Source organism: Ambystoma mexicanum, chromosome 11 (assembly GCF_040938575.1).
Source record: "Ambystoma mexicanum isolate Mex_15411 chromosome 11, UKY_AmexF1_1, whole genome shotgun sequence".
Classification (NCBI taxonomy): domain Eukaryota; kingdom Metazoa; phylum Chordata; class Amphibia; order Caudata; family Ambystomatidae; genus Ambystoma; species Ambystoma mexicanum.
Genome location: NC_090934.1, coordinates 537,634,334 through 537,651,537, shown reverse-complemented (window position 1 = coordinate 537,651,537; position 17,204 = coordinate 537,634,334). Strand labels below are relative to the sequence as shown.

Genomic DNA, 17,204 nt, shown 5'->3' with positions numbered 1-17,204 from the left:
CATGTGCACCTAGTTCTTGCCGTCAGAGAACAGCCGGATCATCCTGCTGCTCAGGAACACTCCTCCAACCTCTTCCTCTGGGCCCTGCAGCCTCTCTCTCGGTGCCAAAGTGCCATCATCGCCCACACAAATCCATTCGGTCAACACCGAGACTGCACTCACTGCTGGTCGGATGATGGCTCTATGGGCCATTCCAGGCGTGAACGTGCCCCTACTTCTGGTCCCGGCCACATCTAAAGGTCTGGCTTCCAGCCAATCCCAGACCTCCCCTGCTTTGTGAAAGAAGGAGCATCCCTCAACCAGCACCTTTAGCTTTGCAGGATGGAATATCCTGTATCGATGGCCGAGCTCTCAACAACCTCCTTACTGCATCATGCGACTTTACACCGCCTGTGTGAAATACAAGAAAACCATAATCTTTGCACTGCCCACGTTATAGACTGAGCACCACCTAGCGTCTTGGTCGCTAGCATACCTGTCCCAGAAGTTCGAAAGCCTCACCACAAACGCCCGCAGGAGCTCCCCAACAGGCAGTCTCCTACCTGGTACCCTATGCACCCTTTCAATTGAGAAACACATCGAGAGGTCTTTTAATTTTTAAGGTGCCCATGAAGAGCTTTTCCAAAAATAGCTCCGTGCTAGGGCATTCCTCCCCTTCAGCCACTCAGATAATTCTGCCATTACTCCGCCTACATTGGCCCTCCAAACGCTATGTCAGAGAAAGAGCCAGGATGACTGGGGATATTCCGGGCTGTGGCGTGGAGATCAGATTCAGCCATCTTGATCAGGCTCTCTAGCGACACCTGAAGTAAAAACTATTATTAATTTATAAAATTATAGAGCTTTATCTTGAATTAATTTCTTTGATCCCAGTATTCACCATATATTAAAAGGTGCTATTTGTATCTTGCAGCCCCTCTTTAGATCAGATAGCTCAACACAAAAGTTGATCTTTGAGGCATGTGCCGCTGAATCATGTGGTCTGAACTCTGCAGTGCAGGTGGTAACAAGGCGCAGATACCATTTGCTACTGTGTTTTTTGTTCTTCAGTTTGAAGAATTGCTATCATTTTGGGGTATAAAACAGACTTGTACCTGGCATATCTCGAAGGCTAAAGACACTTTCTGCCAGTCTCTGACAACCTAGTGGTGACACTTGCTCATCCACATATTTCAGGGTGGGTAACATCCAAATAGTTGTGGTGTTGGCCCCCACCCCCTTCCAGGGAAGACTCTCAACACAAATTCCTATCAAAAAAATACATTGACCCTCAGAGCCACCCTGTACACTGAAGAGGGATTGTTGCTATGAATACATTCCCAAAACCAAAGAAGGTAGTTGTGTGAATGATTGGTATGGGATGGGACCCTGCGAAGAATGCTTTGCTTCCCAGAGACCTTGAGCTCCAGGGCAAATTCGCCAGGATAGTTTGACAAACCCATAGAGAATTAAGGTTTGAATCTTTGCTTTTACAAACCTGTGTTGAAGCCTCAGTCAAGGCTTCTGTTTAGGCAAAGATGGGTGGTCATATGCAATCTAGATAGGTCTTCTGTTGCTGGGAACTCGCCGGGACAGTGCTTTTGTAGCTTTGAGACTTGGAATGCTTTGCAGTTCACCTAGTAGGAACTGGTGATTATTTGCCAGAAAATTGCAGGACATATATAGTGGTCCCTGTCGTCCTCCCATGTTTGATTTTCTTTTTTCTTTTGTATCCTAGACCCTTGAATGCTGTGGATGCCAATTGTTGATCAGAATTGACTTCTGACCTTGCTTCGTGTTCAAGAGGAGAACATGCACCTGTTTTAAGGTGCTTGCATCACAGCTATAGTGCTTGAAAAATGGTCTGCAAGAGGGACATTTGACGCCTCTATGGTAAGCACTCCTGGCAGTATGATGGTCTCTAGTAAGTCCTGCCTCCAAGAAAACCCACGACTATTGCCAAAAACTGGACCAACATCATCTACCTTCATGGCTTGGATTCAAGAACAAAACCACTCTGAAATGGAACATTCCTGAAACTAACAACTGCAGGATTTAACCTTCAAGAACGAGGTCCACGACTTATTCCAAAAGTGATTCCGTCCTGCCCCTTGTTTCTGACCTATAAAGACAGGGCGGATCCATGACCCCTACAGAACTTTATCAACACCCTAACACTCCCTTAGATTGGCCTGGGTAAGGAGTCCACTACTGGAGAGAACGCCCCAGGACGTGGAACCACGACTACTGAAGGTACCCTACACCCTACTGGGCTGGTCCTAAGAGGGGGACCGACATCTGCTTCTATGATTGGAAGTCCCACCCCACTCCCCTACTTTACTATTCAGTTGAATAAGATGGGGTCCTTTCGGAAGTCATCGCGCCCTCGCTTCATGAGCTCTCCTGTGCTGAGTGACCTGCCACGTTTCAACGCCACCCGACAAGCGCTACAGCTCAGCTCCAACTCTGCCTGGAATAAGTAAGTCTCTGCAGTGCCCAAAAGGCACGGTTGTGAGTGTTTTAATGTATGAAAAATTATCATTTTTTATCATCCTTCTGTCTAAATGTGGTTCAAAATGTCTCTCCATTAGCATTGCAAACTTCTATTTTTTTAAACCCCTTTTAAAAAAAAAAAATATATATATATATATATATATATATATATATATATATATATATATATATATATATATGAATTTTCTAGACTATACATTAAAGGCGTATGGCAGGAAACTGACCTACCTTTCAATATTGTAATTGTTTTGAATGCGATTGATCACTGAATATTTCCTTAAGCGCCATCCTCACCTTGGTGGGGGTGGGGGAGTTGGAAGGAGTAGACCACGCTGTACTGAAAAGTGGTAGAAATGTGTTGGAATATAATTGCTTTTCTTGGTCCGTTCCCTTTGTTTGCATACCTCTCATCTGATTATTTAAACACTTATTGTGGTTCATAGAATTCTGATCCCAGTGGTTTCACCAAGTGTGTCAGCACTTAGCTGCTGTGATGGGAACTTTGGCAGAGGCTAAGGATTTGTATTTTTGTATTTTATTTGTATAGTGCACCAGGCCCAAGGGCAACCAGGCGCATTATTTAGTTACAGGCATGGTACAATAAAGCATTGGTATAGAATATACAAATTATACAACATGTAATTATAGACCTGTAATTACAGTCATGGTAGAGTAAGGCAGTTTGGGTGAAATAAACATAAAAAGGCCATTTATACAGGAAATCTATACTGTGAATGAGCAGGTCAGTAGCACAGTAATGGGGACCCTGGACGACATGATCTAGGAATCAAGCAAGTCCTGGGCAGACAACCAAGCTGAGGCTTTGCGCTTGAAAGTCGGGAACAAGGTTTCTGCTCTTAGAGGATTCGGTAGTGAGTTCTACAGCTTGGCTGCTAGGACTGGGAAGCTGCGTCCACCAGATCTCTGCAGGTTGAAGCGAGGGACAGAAAGGCAGTTGGTTTGGGCACTTCTGAGAGGTCTTGCAGTGGTGTGTAGTGCGAATCTGCTGGCTAGGTAGCTTGGGGGCTTGATTGGTGAGGCTTTTGTGTGTGAGGGTGAGTGCTTTGAGGGAGACTCTTTGGGAGACTGAGAGCCAGCGAAGGCTTTGTCTGGATTCGGAGATGTGGACGTTCCTGGGAATATTGAGCGCCGCTCTGATGGCGTTGGTTAGTCCCTAGATAGAGAGCATTGCAATAGTCAATTTTGGATAGGACCAAGGTCCTGGCTAGTGTGGTACAGTTGGCTGGTGAGAGGAAGGGGCGGCAAGCTGTGATGAGCTTGCAGGTGTATGAAGCCGATGATGATACTGCGTTGGTTTGTCTGGATAGGGAGAGAGTGGAGTCGATGTAGACACCAAGCGTTTTTGTATCTTTGGCCACTTTGATGGTGTTGCCATCGATGGTGAAGGCTTTAAACGAGGGGTCAAGTTTGTCAAGTCTTTGGTGGGAGCCAAGGATGATGAGCTCCGTCTTGTTGTCATTTAAGCACAGTTCTTGCTGAGCCATCCAGGCCTGGATAACTTGATAAATGGTGTTGATGGCAAGTGAGTCGGTTTTGTGGTCACCTGTGATGAGGATAAGTATCTGGGTGTCATCAGCGTAGTTGGTATACGTAACACCCAGAAGATCCAAAATGTAAAATAGAGGTTTGTAAATTCATTGTAGAGTGTCGGGGATACACATGATCCTTGAGGCACTCCGCAAGTAACTTGGGAAGGTTCTGCGGTGGCGGTGGGGGAGAAGACTCGCATTGATCTATTCTGCAGGAATGAGGTGATCCAGGCTGTCGCTTTGTCCGAGAAGTGGGCGGCAGTTTTTAGGTGACGGCATAGGATTTGGTTATTAACCAAATTGAAGGCCACGGAGAGATCTAGGAGGAGTAGGATGGCCAGTTTGCCCTTATCTTTGAGGTCTTCGATTTGGGTTTTAAGGTCGAGTAGAGCGGTTTCAGTGCCATATCGCAGGCGGAAACCAGACTGTCTCAGACCCAGAAGATTATTGGTTTCTAGGTAATCTTGGATCTGCAGGTATACAGCACGATCAAGACTTTTTAAGAGGAAAGGGACCGTAGTGATCGGTCGGTAGTTAGTGGGTATGTTGGCGTCCAGGGTGGGTTTTTTCAGGAGAGGAATGACCCAGGCATCCTTGAGGTTGTTGGGAACAATCCCAGTGCTGAAGGATGAGTTAATGAATGTGGTGATGAAGGGTGCTAAGTTATGAGCGGCTTCCTTAATGATGGAAGCGGGGCAGGGGTCCCCCTGACAATTGGTGGGTTTGAGGTTATTGATAATGTGTTCTACTTCTGTGATGGAGAGAGGTGTGAAGCTGAAGGGTTTCATGGATTCGGTGTTGATGTTAGCCTGGGGAGGTTTGTGGAGCGGGCTGGATTTGTAAGAGGATTCAATTCAACACTACAGCTAAGTCAACGCCTAGTCTATAATACTGAATGAAAACCCTTATTGATATATCTTTATGTCCAGTTCATGCGTTCTGGATGACTACCCCTATATAACACCCCTCTCTTGGAATCCCCCTGACCCCACCGAGCCAAGAAGTAGTTCTGTTTTGCAAGTTTAAAAGGTTTATTTGATAATTTAAAATAGATATATATATCACGCTTTATAATAAATTAATAATTGAATAGCACACTTAATCTGATATGATAAAGATCAACAACGGAGAATCTGGCACTAGCACACTTCTTATAATCACTAATGAGTTGACATGAAATGGATAAGGTAGCACACTGGTAAATAGGAACAAAAGTATAATGTGGTAGAGGATGCTTTATGTAAGCTCAGGTGGATGCAATATTCAATGAATGCAGTACAGAAAATACTCAATATGATTTCAACCAAACAATGTAATCACTTTTCTCTGGCAATCCCCTCCCCCCCTTGATGCAATGCAAGGAAATGGAAGGAAGCACACAGTTCTCAGAAATGCAATCAACTGTACTCAGTTCACCCCAGCAAGCTTAAAGAAAACAGATAGGAGTTTTGAAAACACAGGCCCAAATGCTTTGATATGAGCTAGCAATGGATGAGAAATATGCTGGAAATGCTTTTTAATTCCCTTTCAGAGGTTCAGGGTGAGTGGTATCTAGTTAATATTAGTCCAGGCTCACACTAGCAATGATGCAGGGTAGTTAACAGGTTAAACGAATTTCTGGCAAATGGAAAAGCAAACAGCAGCTGATTTTACATGTGGAGAAATTTGCAAATCGCGGCAAAATTCGCGGATGCGCCGAGCGCTATTACAGAGGAACCACAAGGACTATCTCTATCGTTTTGGGGTCCTAGGAAAGCCTAGGATCTCAGCTTCAAAATGAAAGTTACTGCAAGTTTCTAGCACAAACGGTTGCGGAGATATGAGCGATTTTGTGAAGGTCGTTTTTCAGATTTGAAATTTTAAAGTTCAAAAAGACAAGTGCAGCTTTACAAATGACAGGTGACAGTTAGGAGGCAGTTCTACTTAGATTAAATAGATTGAAGTATATTATTTTAACTAAGAGAAGTGTTCTGAGTTTTGCTGAGTACTCACAAGAGATTTTGAACCGGAAAGCGGCTTTGTCACGATCTGGTCAACAGTCTGGTCAGGTCTTCCCGGGTTCTGCTCACAGCGCCTGGCCTCTGGAACTGCTCACAGCGGTCTGGTCTGGGTCTCTCTGGGTACAGCACTGCTTTCTCTCTGGTCTGGTCTCTAGTTCTGGATAGATTGAAGTCTCTAGTTTGGCTCTCTGGAGGTTTATGAATTTGAAGTATGGATTTTTCCGGCAGAGCTTCCAGCGGCAGATGGATTTTGAAGGTCCCTATCTGTCCTGTCTGTCTGCTTTTATGTGTTTAGAATGTGGGTGTGTTCTAGCATCACTGACCCTACCTCTCTCTCAGCTTCTAATTGGTCAAACTTCCATTTCTTATTTGATTGGGGAATGAACTGTGAGTCAGAGGGATGTCATTTTATGGCTTGCAGATAGGACACTCCTCTGTCAGATTGCACACATTCTATATTTGATAATAAAAGACATATTTCACAGTTACACAGTTGCTTGAAATTACATAGACATGGTGTGGCTGAATTTAGCCATGTCTCTGTCCAAATCTGCTCTTTCTAGGAGCTTGCATTCAAAAATGGCAACTTCTAGCACTTTTTCATGTGCTGAACAACATTGGATCTTCATTAAATTTTATACAACTGTTCCTCACATATCTACCCACATACCAATGCATTTTCGTTTGTCTAGCTGAAACAGGGAGTCTGTAATATTAATAAACAATGGGGTTTTGCCCCAGAACATCACACAAATTCGAGTTTGGGCTTGAATTAAAGGTACATTTTTTAAATTAAAGCTCTCAAAGTTATACATTTCTGTCATTTGATTACAAAGAGTTATCAGTGTTTTTGTAAAATATATATTTTTCTTTCAATTCAGTTCTCAGAGTGTTGGAGTCCGCCTCCAAGACTTGGGTGGGTCAGTCCTCTGGGCAGGCAGGGCTTTGTTGACATTAAACAGTCAAAATCAACATATTCCTTTCAGAGGAAAGGGGCCATTGTGTGGTCTCTGGGAAGCTCCCAGCCAGTCTGCCTTCTATCAATCAAGAGGTCATGTGAGATTCTAACTCCTGGTGTGAAGCTCTTGAGGTGAGAGGGTTTGCCAGGCTTCAGGCCTCTGGGAACAGCATGTGGCTAATTTTTAATTAAAATGCAGCCTTTGAAGTCAGCTAAGTCAAATCCCTTTGTCAGCTACTGCACTCAGTTCTCCTGTCAGAGTTTAGACCGCCAGCGCCCCCTTGAGGATTTTGTTGGTACTGCATGCAATTTTGGGATTTTCTTGGATTAATGCATTCTAAACAGGAATGGTTCTTACATGGTAGTAAATCCTTGCTTAACATTGTTTTGATGGGGCTCCTTACAGTAAAATGGTTATGTGGAACCCCACAAAAGGGTTGAATCTTTAAAGTGGTCCAATGAGTCACGATTTCAGCAACTTTTTGACCTCAGTAACAGTGGATTTTGTTAACAAAGACCTTTCTTTACTCTGGTGGGTGGCAAGTTAGGTAACCATTTTGGTGTGCGCACAACTGCGCAGCTCTCCTGGATTCTGGGATGAAATGATGGGCAGCGACAGCGCATCCCCATCTTTACGCACTCCAATGATTTATTTTTGTTCTGGGGTAAAATGATGGGCAGCGACAGCTTAATCCCCATATTTACCCCGTCTAATGATTCCACATGGGTCAAAACCCTCCACAGGTTGTAAACTAATTTTTTTATCATTGATTCTGTTTTGGAGAGTGGCGATTTTTTTCCAAGGAGGGCCTTTGGATGTTAGTACACCAGATGTTGTCTTTGGAGCAAGTATCGGGAGGGGGGCAGGGGTTAGGGGATTCTAGCTCTTTCAGGATTCTAAATAGCTCCTTGGTGTTGGATTGGGCGAGTTCAATGCGTTTATTGTACGTCTCTTTTTTTGCCGTGAGTATGGCTTCTTTGTAGTTAAGGGTAGCTAATGCGACACTAGCTTTGTTTGCTTCCGTTGGATTGCTTTTCCAACGTGCTTCGAGGGTCCTTTTTTTTTCTTGTGTAAGGTTCTCAGTTGTGGCGTGAACCAGGAGTTCAGATGGGCCCGAGGTTTGGGTTTTCTTAGTTTGGAGGGTGCGATGAGATCAAGCGCTTTAAGCATAGTTTGATTGTACAAGTCAACCATAACGGTGGGGTCAGAGCGTGCGGATGAGATATTGTTGAGGGCAGGGAGAATAAGTGGGAGTAGTTTGGCGCAAGTTATATTGCGCTTATTTCTGGTGGCGGGTGCTATGTTTAGGGTGCGATGGATCATTTTAGCAGGGATGTTGAAGGTGATAAATTGGTGTTTGGTCCATGCGCATGGTTGATGGATTCGATATTTGTGTCAGTTTGTTAGCTATCCAATCGAGGGTCCTGCCCTTGGAATGGGTAGGTAGAGTGATCTGTTGTGTGAAGCCTAGGTTAAGTAGCAGGTTGTTGATGTCCTGGGCAGAGGCGTCGTTGGGGTCTAGGTAGCCTAAATTGAAATCACCTAGTACTATGATATTACACCAGGCCATCCAATTCCTCTTATTTATTTTTTAACTTAATATCTCCATTTTGATTCACTGTATGTAAAAATTGTGGTGCTTGTCCTTTTTAGTTTGGGCTATTAGGTGGGGCCTTAGCGCCACCAATAAGCTGTAACTATTGCATTTGATTACAGATGAGGAGACCTGGCATAAGAGGAGGGACACAAAGCTTGTAGGTGTTATTTGCCCACCCATTCACTGCCAATCCCTTTGGCCATTCCCACCCAGTTCCTGCTTCTCACTGCCCAAAAAAACCTCCTCATGGGAAATCTTTCAGCTTGCTTTAATCAAGCCTTACCATCAAAATTTAGACTTAAAGTGCCTGCCAGGTTATTTTTTTTAAAGCAGTATTCTGAGACTTAATGACTTATTTGTAACTGTAAATGCGCTATTGGTGTAATAAAAATGTAACAGGTCTGCCTTCAGCCACTCGATTTGTAAGAACTCTGGGTATCCTTCACTGAAGTCCTGTTAACAAGGATTGGCAAAGACAGTCGTATTCCCTCCTCTACAGCCCTCCTCTCCCACTTTACTGGTCTGACCACCTAGCTGTCACTGATCAGCACCATCGGGCTCCAGAATCGCTGCTAAGCTGACCGACAGTGGCTACACAGCCAATCCTATTAAGAACCGCTATTGCTACAACCCCCCAGGCCGCCAACATCCCTAAGTAGGATCCTCAACCATTCAGCCTCTGCCTTGACCAAGACTTTGGTCAAAACACATGTTGGCTTTTCTCACATGCACCTACCACACTCTGTGCTAGGACAATGGTTACTATAATCAACAAATAATACATTTCAATGTGTTGAATAAAAACAAGGTGTTTTTGACGTCCTTCAACTAGCAATCGCAACCATGGTCCTAACCATAATCCAGCGCCATTACTAACGAGATTTGCCTACCCACCAGTATACAATTAGTTTCCCAAGCAAATCATGTGTCAGTCTGCAGGAAACAACCAATCACTCAACCAAATGAAGTGATAGCACATGGGTCTGCCCTTCCTCTAAACACCAGACCACTACACCACGTAGCTGTGCCTTTTGAACATCCTGCACATCACCCCAGTGAGGGATTCCCAGCAGACAAACCTTAAGGTCCATCAAGAACTTCCTGGTGGAATACCTCACGGAAGACCTTGTCAACCTCCATTTTGCATGGACCGAACACCCCCAAACGAACTGCGATTCTCTACTGGAAGCCCTCCGCACCACCCCTTCAGGCTCCATCGACCAATGTGTGCCTGAAACAACGGACCTGCAAACCAAACCCATCAGCACCCTGGTACAAGCAAAAACTCAACCTCAGCAAGAGAGTGATCAGGAAACAAGAGAAAACCTGGCTCCGCTCCAGGACCGCATCCAACCTGGCGCTCCTGAAGGAACTCTGAGCAACCCCACAACTCATCATCACAGCCAATGCCTCCTACTATAAAAATGCCATGGCAGAGGCCAACGACAAAAGCCGAGTCCTCTTCAAGTGGTCAAGCACTGCATCAAACAACTGCCCGCCCCTGCCATGCCACACTCAATTAATAAATACACTGCCATCAACATCTTTTTTTTTTATCTTACTGAAGAAGCCCACTCTGGATTCTGACAACCTAGGTAACTATCGTCTCATCACCCATCTTCCCTTCTGAGGTAAGATCATTGAGAAAGCGGTAGCCACACAATTGCAGCAACAGATCAACACCAAAATTCTCCTCCAAACCTACTAATATGGGTTCAGATCCAGATGTAGCACGGAGACCTCAACCATACAAGTGGTCGACAACATCCTTGATGACGGACACCCCTGTCTCCTGGTTCTACTCAACCTCTGCCGCTTTCAACACAGTAGACCACCAGGCACTTACGGACACCCTACATCAGCACATGGGGATCAGCAACCCTTTACTTCACTGGTTCAAGTGCTACCTCGCCAACCGCCAGCAGTTTAAGATGGACTCCTCGAAATCGCCAATGATACCCGTCAACTGTGGAGTCCCACAGGGTTCCATCCTCTCCCCAGTGATTTTCAATCTATACATGGTGTCGCTGGTAGCCCTTCTAGCCACACACAGCATCCACATCCACCAATACGCCAATGACACACAGCTATACCTCAAGGTCATCTCCATCAAGGACATCCATAGGCTCAAAACCTGCTTGCTGATCCAGTCTTGGATCTCCATTGTATACTTGAAACTCAACCCCTCCGAGACCGAATTCCTACTCCTCACCAACAACACCAAACACCTAGACATACAGACCTGGCTATCAACCATGAACTGAGGGCTTCGCACCTGAGCTTACCTCCTCCGCCAAGTCCCTCAGGTTCCACCTCAGCAAACGCCTATCTTTCAAGACACACATAAACACAGACATCTTAGTATCTGCTCTGCCTCCTGCGGAAAGTCAAGCCCTTCCTCCCTCTGGACAGCTTTAGATCCCCCATTTAAGCACTGGTCCTGGCCGGATGAGGGCAATGCACTCTTGAAGGCCATCTGTCATTCTCCCTTGTGTCCCTGAGAAGTGTCCTACATGCGGATGCATGCCTCATAAAGGGTTTATGCAAAAAACGACCACATCACCCTGACCATCATCGACCTTTGCTGGCTCCCACTGCAGGCACAAATCAACTTCAAGTCTTGCTGCATCATCTATAAGGTAGCTGCCCTCAAGTCGCCCAGCTACCTTGCTGAGAAACTCGGCATCTTTGGCGTACAGCGCACCACCAGAAGCCAGGACACGTGCAGACTTGAATTCCGCCACTGCAAAAGGGGGATGACCAGAAAACAAGCCTTCTCTGCCTATGCCCCAAGACTTTGGAATCTAATCCCTGTCGGCATCAGACTCGCCCCCACGCTCCTACAATTCAGAAAATAACTCTCTTCAAGGAATCTCTATGCCTCAAGACCTAGGCCATCACATCCTCGCCACCCGGTACAGCGGAACCCCTCCTGTGTATCCCCCCCCCTGCTAACCCCCACTGTATATCTGTTAAATTGTTACCTCTGAAAAGTGCTCCGTTATGCATCTGTACTATTGTACACCTCTGTAAAGCGCCCCATTGCTTCTCGAAGCTAGGTCCACGCTCAGAAAATACCATAATAAAACAATTAGTTGTGGCTTGTTTATAAGTATTAGGCATTTGCCAGACACTGCTTTTAGTGCCTTTCCCATGCCTACTGACACATTTTGAAGTATTCGTCCCTTCTCCCAGGGGGAGCCACCCTCTTTGAGGATGGGGAGGTAAGCCCGGGAAGCATGACAAGTGGGACCTCACTGGGAGTGACTCTTCTCTAGGGGACAAGGGCTTCCATTACCCATAAGAAACTCCCTTCCATGAAGACAGTATCTGCTTATATGGGAATTGAGAAACATACTAGTAACCCTATATTGCCTAGAACAAGCAGGGACATTGTACCCTTCTCATTGGCTTTGGACAATAGTGGAGCGTATTCCAAATACAAGGAAGAACAGCACGGCCCTTGTCTGAAACAAAATAGCAAACATAGAAGAACAAACACCCCAAAGAGAACGAGATAATCAAGTGCAGAGGGGAGCCTCTGACGGGCACAGGGGGCAGACAACGGACAACGGAGCACTGACCATGTATGCGGTGGACGAGCCGCTGCAGCGGCAGAAAAACCACCTCCACTGGTGGCGTGACCATTTCAAGGGCGTGTTGGGCTGGGAGCCTGCTAACAAATTCTGACACCAGAATTCTGAAAAGGAACGAAGCCTTCAGTTTGTGCTGAGACATAACTACTTCCGGAGCCTGAGTGGTACCCACATGGAAAAGAGAACCAGAAGTTAAAGTAGGAACCGCCGGAGTGGCCCTCACACGCCGAAGAAAGAAGCAGACATGGGGGTGTAGTACCATGAGACGCCAACCCCAATTAGCAGACCCAATGCAGATATAGGAAGCAGGATTGCTCGAGGAAGGGGAAGAAGACTTGAACAAAGAGTATAATATCATAAGTATTGTTACGGGAACTCAAGAAACCCAAAGTGAACAGTATTGGGTACAAAGATGCCACAGGTTATTGAGGACCCCTTTGAAGTAACTAGTGGGAAAGAACCAGGAGGGTTCAAATATATGAAACACAAGTATACACGGAACGGTACAATTGGACAGAAAAGGGAGACGAGAAGAATCCCTCATATAAATAACTTTCATTTTAAACCATGATCAAGAATTCATACAGCTCACGAGCGTGGAAAGGGGGTGAAATATACAGCTTTGTTGTGAGATAACGGATGAAGACCTTTTCACCTAGAACCGATAAAGGAACTTCGATGACATTTTTCTAATGAACACTTTATTTTTCTTTCATGGAACTGGGGACGGCTTTTAGAGATGAAAGCCAGTGACCTTGAAAGGCAAGGGCCATCAACCAGTAGCAGAAGCCTCTGGTTATTTAGGTTGTTTTCAGTAGTGGTAGGGCTAGATGGAAAGTAGGTTTTGATGGAGGACAATTTTTGATTAGAGGACAGAAGATGAGCACTTTTTATTTTAGTTTCGTCGATAAGGAAAACCCTCGTGCGATAGGGATGGTGAGGCCTTTTGTTATAATTTAAAAATAAACTTCCTTGAAATGTCCTTTTGGTTGGCCTCCTTCTGGTTCTCCCCGCTAGAAGCCCAAACTGTTGTAATTGCCAATGCTTGTGTGTATTCCCTCTTTTGGTTGCCATGACTGGTTCTCCTAGAAATGTGACATTAGCAAGTGAACAGGATACCCACCCATCTGCATACAAACCAATCCAGGTCATTAACCTGCACCTCAAGTACACAGGTAACTCCTTATACTACAATGCACATTTTAAATGGCCGAAAAAATTGTCCTGATGCGGTACAACATCCAGCGACAAACCTTGCAGGTGTTAGTTTATTTATTTTGGGGGTGGGAGAGTTGCGGGTCTGGTCCACAGATTATTCTTGGGGCAGATTTCCAGCTTGGTTCCCGACTCTGTCCTGTAAATACTGATGAAAATGGGCCAGATGTGCAGTTCCATTTCCAAGGAGCTAATGTAAAGGCTGTAAAATACTGTGGCGCTCATGTTCCATTAGGCCGTAACATTAATGCAAGGCGTAAAAGCTTTCCATAAATTGGGGGGCCCATTTCCATTGATTTGTATGGAAGAGAGGAGGGGCGGAATGCAGCGTGTATTACCGCCTCCTCCCTTCCTCTCCACCATACAAATCCCCCAGCTTTTGTGCCGGCTTGCATTTTCATGCCGGTGCAGATGCCGGGGATCCCTATGGAGCCCACCATCTTTACATGCCAGCATAAAGCAGGCGTACTCCTTAGGGATCCATTGTTAACGCTGCCTACAATGATAGCGTGGTAGACTGCGTTTACTCATTTGCATGGCAGAGTGCAAATGTGCAGAACAAAAGCGGCGTACACATTTGCACTCCTGCACATGATCAGAATTTGGTGGTGGTGAGTCGCCTATATATGTCTACATGTAACGGCTCCACGCTTCCAAATTACGTTCTGGGCCAAAATGAGAATCAATGGAGCAAAAAAGAAAGCTGTAAAGAATGGAATGGAATTGTTAATTCACAATTTCTGCAGTATAAGCATTGAATTGCGAAGCGTGAAGAAAGAAGCGTTGAAAAGGGTAGTGGAGCATGCCGTGAGGGCCAGGGAACACATTAACCTGGGCCAACATGTCCACGGTAGTGAAGTATAGCAAATCATTTACACCCCAGAAAGATAGGATTTGAAAAAGAAAGTAATTGAACAACGAAAGACCAATGCACATTAATGAGAAATTAAATTTACTTATTGCAAAAAATGTAGTCGCACACACATTAAAACTTTCTTTAAGAAAAATCACAGATACAATTTTGGGCATTGTAGACGGGCAAAGAAACACTTTTTCTAAATACTGGCTTCAACAAATGAAAAATTATTATTATATTAAGCCACTGTTGCCATTTAAGTATTTTTGTATTTTTAACTTGATTTAAGAAAGTGTACTCCCTCTCCTTTCCTCCATTTCTGGTTTGTATTTATGTTGTGCGCACCCCAAGCTTAATTGCTTCTAGCACCCTAAGAACCTGAAAAAAAAATAATATCCAAGCGATTTAAAAGGATATAGTTCGCACTCATTTGAATATCCAGCTTTTACTGACCTACAGAAGTCCTCAAATCTGGCTGTTTTTGGCTGCTTCTCTCATTGAGTTGTGGGGAAAGTAAGGCAAACCCCCGGAGACCTTTAGCTAGAAAGGGTCCAGAGAGACTGTAAACTCAAGATTGCAGCCTCTTTGGAAAGTCCATCGTATCAACTTGCCCATAACCTGCCGTCCCACCTCCGTCACCTTTTCTATGCCAACGTGCAGCACATTTTTGAGGAATCCACCTGCCACCCTCCATCTTTCCTGCTTTGCGTTTCATCATGAAAAATCCCCGTGCAGGGTCGCAGCACCACTCTGATGCCGAAGGCCTGGTGCCACGTCAAAACCTGGTGAGTTTGCATCTGTTGGTGGAGGTGGGATATTAATTTTGGACGGTGTGAGCTTGGGGCTCGAGGGAGATGGCAAGACAGACCTCTGGGTGAAATGGGTAGAGATTCTAGCCCTGCTCTGACAAGTGCCTGACTAACACTTGACAAAACGCCTCCTTCCCCTGCCCCAGACGGGCCAAAAAACCCAGCAGGCCACTGAGCACAGCACCTGAGCATGGGAAAGTGAGCTTGTGGCATCTCGCAGTCTGTCAACCAGCATGCTAAACAAAGCAACATGGGTGATTGTGGCACACATTTCAAGTAGCTCTTTCTCTGAACTAAGGGTTGTTGCATATCATAAACATTAGCTGCATGTTATGGTAATTGAATGGAGATTACAGACTGCCCCTTCGCCCTTGGGCAACTCGCAGATGCTTGTTTTGTGGCGCATAGGATATAATGTATAAATGTAAGATAGAGTGGGTTATTTACGGGGCACTGTGAGCTAGTCAAATAGGATCTGTATGCAAGAGGCCAGGGGTTGGAGTGAAGGGTTGCAGGCTGTTTTGCCTTGTAAAACCTACTGCCGGTTATCCCGGCTAACCGGCTCCCCTCTAAGATCTCCTGAAACGTTGCACTACGCACAGACACCCACTGAATATCTACCTTTCTGCACAGCAACACTAAATGAGCCACAACTAAGCTCTCCTCTTTAGCCCCGCCACAAACGGCCACATCAACGGCTAACCATACCGAAAGTGCTGTAGTGTATCTGATCTTGGGCTCTTCCCTACAGATACCCTTCACCCAAGTTTCTCTGCCGAACCCATAGAAATCAGATTGGCACTCAGGAACCAGGTACTTCCGGCCTTCACCCATCAACACCACACGTTTTGCATCTCCTTTGCCACTGTCCCACTAAAGAATCCCCCCCACACACACACACACTTTTTCTTACAGAGACAAGCGCAGCAAGGCCCCCAAAAGTGGCAGACAGGCACTATACAAGACCATTTACATTACTTTCCATAATACCTATACAAAGGCAGCATCTTTTGCCTTTTGTTAGTGCTTGTTTTTAACAGGACTTCCATCAAGGAACAGGTGCAAGGGAACCCATCGGTCTTATTCTAATTACAGCAGGAACACATTTACATGCACAACTGAGGCATTACATCTCAGGAGGCTGCTTAAAAATAACACTGGCAGACCCCATACAACACACACTTTGAAGTTTCTACATGATGGAACTAGCTCGAAATTAAGGAATAGACCTTTTCCAAGCACTGCCATAGTGGACCTGGCCATGACATGGTAACAGCAGGAAAATGTTGCAAGTACCCAATCATACGATGTCAGTGCCTCACACAAGCCTGTCTATTACCTGCACACTAGCCTAAACGTATAGCCTTTGTTAGTGCCTGTTTTAACTGGACCTAAGTGCAAGAAACCGATGCAAGGGCACGCTCCATTCTAATTGCAACAGGAACTCATTTACTTGCACAATCAAGGCTTTAAATGTCAGAAGACTGCTTAAAAATAAAGCTGGCAGGCCCTTCACAATGCACCCTTTGATGTTACCACATGATACGCTATGCTTTGCGATGATGAGAAATTCACCTTCATATCCTCATTTATGCGTTCGACTTTGATTTGTAAGTAAGAGATGGTCTCCATACATTATGTTCCAGAAACATATTTCTGGACACTATTAACTAGTCATTCCTGCTTATATATTGCCATGTATACATCTTCTCCTATAAAACTGCTTTTTCTACTGAGTATACTGAAGGTCCACCCGATGGGTGGGCGTGTGTTGCAATGTGCAGCGGAGTGACTGCCAAGTGTGCATGTTTTATTTTATACAGACCGACTGCGGCCATCTGTTCTTTTTAGCCAGAATGCCTAGCTCGTAAAGGCCACCAATGTCCCTGTTATCACTGGCACTCGCTATTCTGTGCAAAAGGCTCAGACTTATGCCGATTGCTCTACTGCCATAATTCTTTTGCATTAACCTGCCCGCAATTCCGACTCCTACCAGGCCATCACTCAGCACATGTCACTGAATCTGTACTGCCTAATATGAATGATTAACAACGAGCCTCACTGTTACCCTATGACCGGCATCTATCCAATGCCGAAATGTATTTTTTTAAACGCCTCCAACGTATAAT

General features: G+C 45.1%; 1 protein-coding gene across 4 annotated transcripts in view; it reads left to right on the top strand.

Moving 5' to 3' along the window:
- Positions 1–17,204, top strand: part of PRR5L (proline rich 5 like) — a 344,445-nt gene that overhangs the window by 158,139 nt on the left and 169,102 nt on the right. For all 4 annotated transcript variants that reach the window (XM_069623352.1, XM_069623350.1, XM_069623353.1 and 1 more), the window contains one exon: positions 1,718–2,458. In XM_069623352.1, coding sequence (XP_069479453.1) covers positions 2,286–2,458 — 173 coding nt within the window. In that variant the 5' untranslated portion in view covers positions 1,718–2,285. The remainder of the gene's footprint in view (positions 1–1,717; positions 2,459–17,204) is intronic.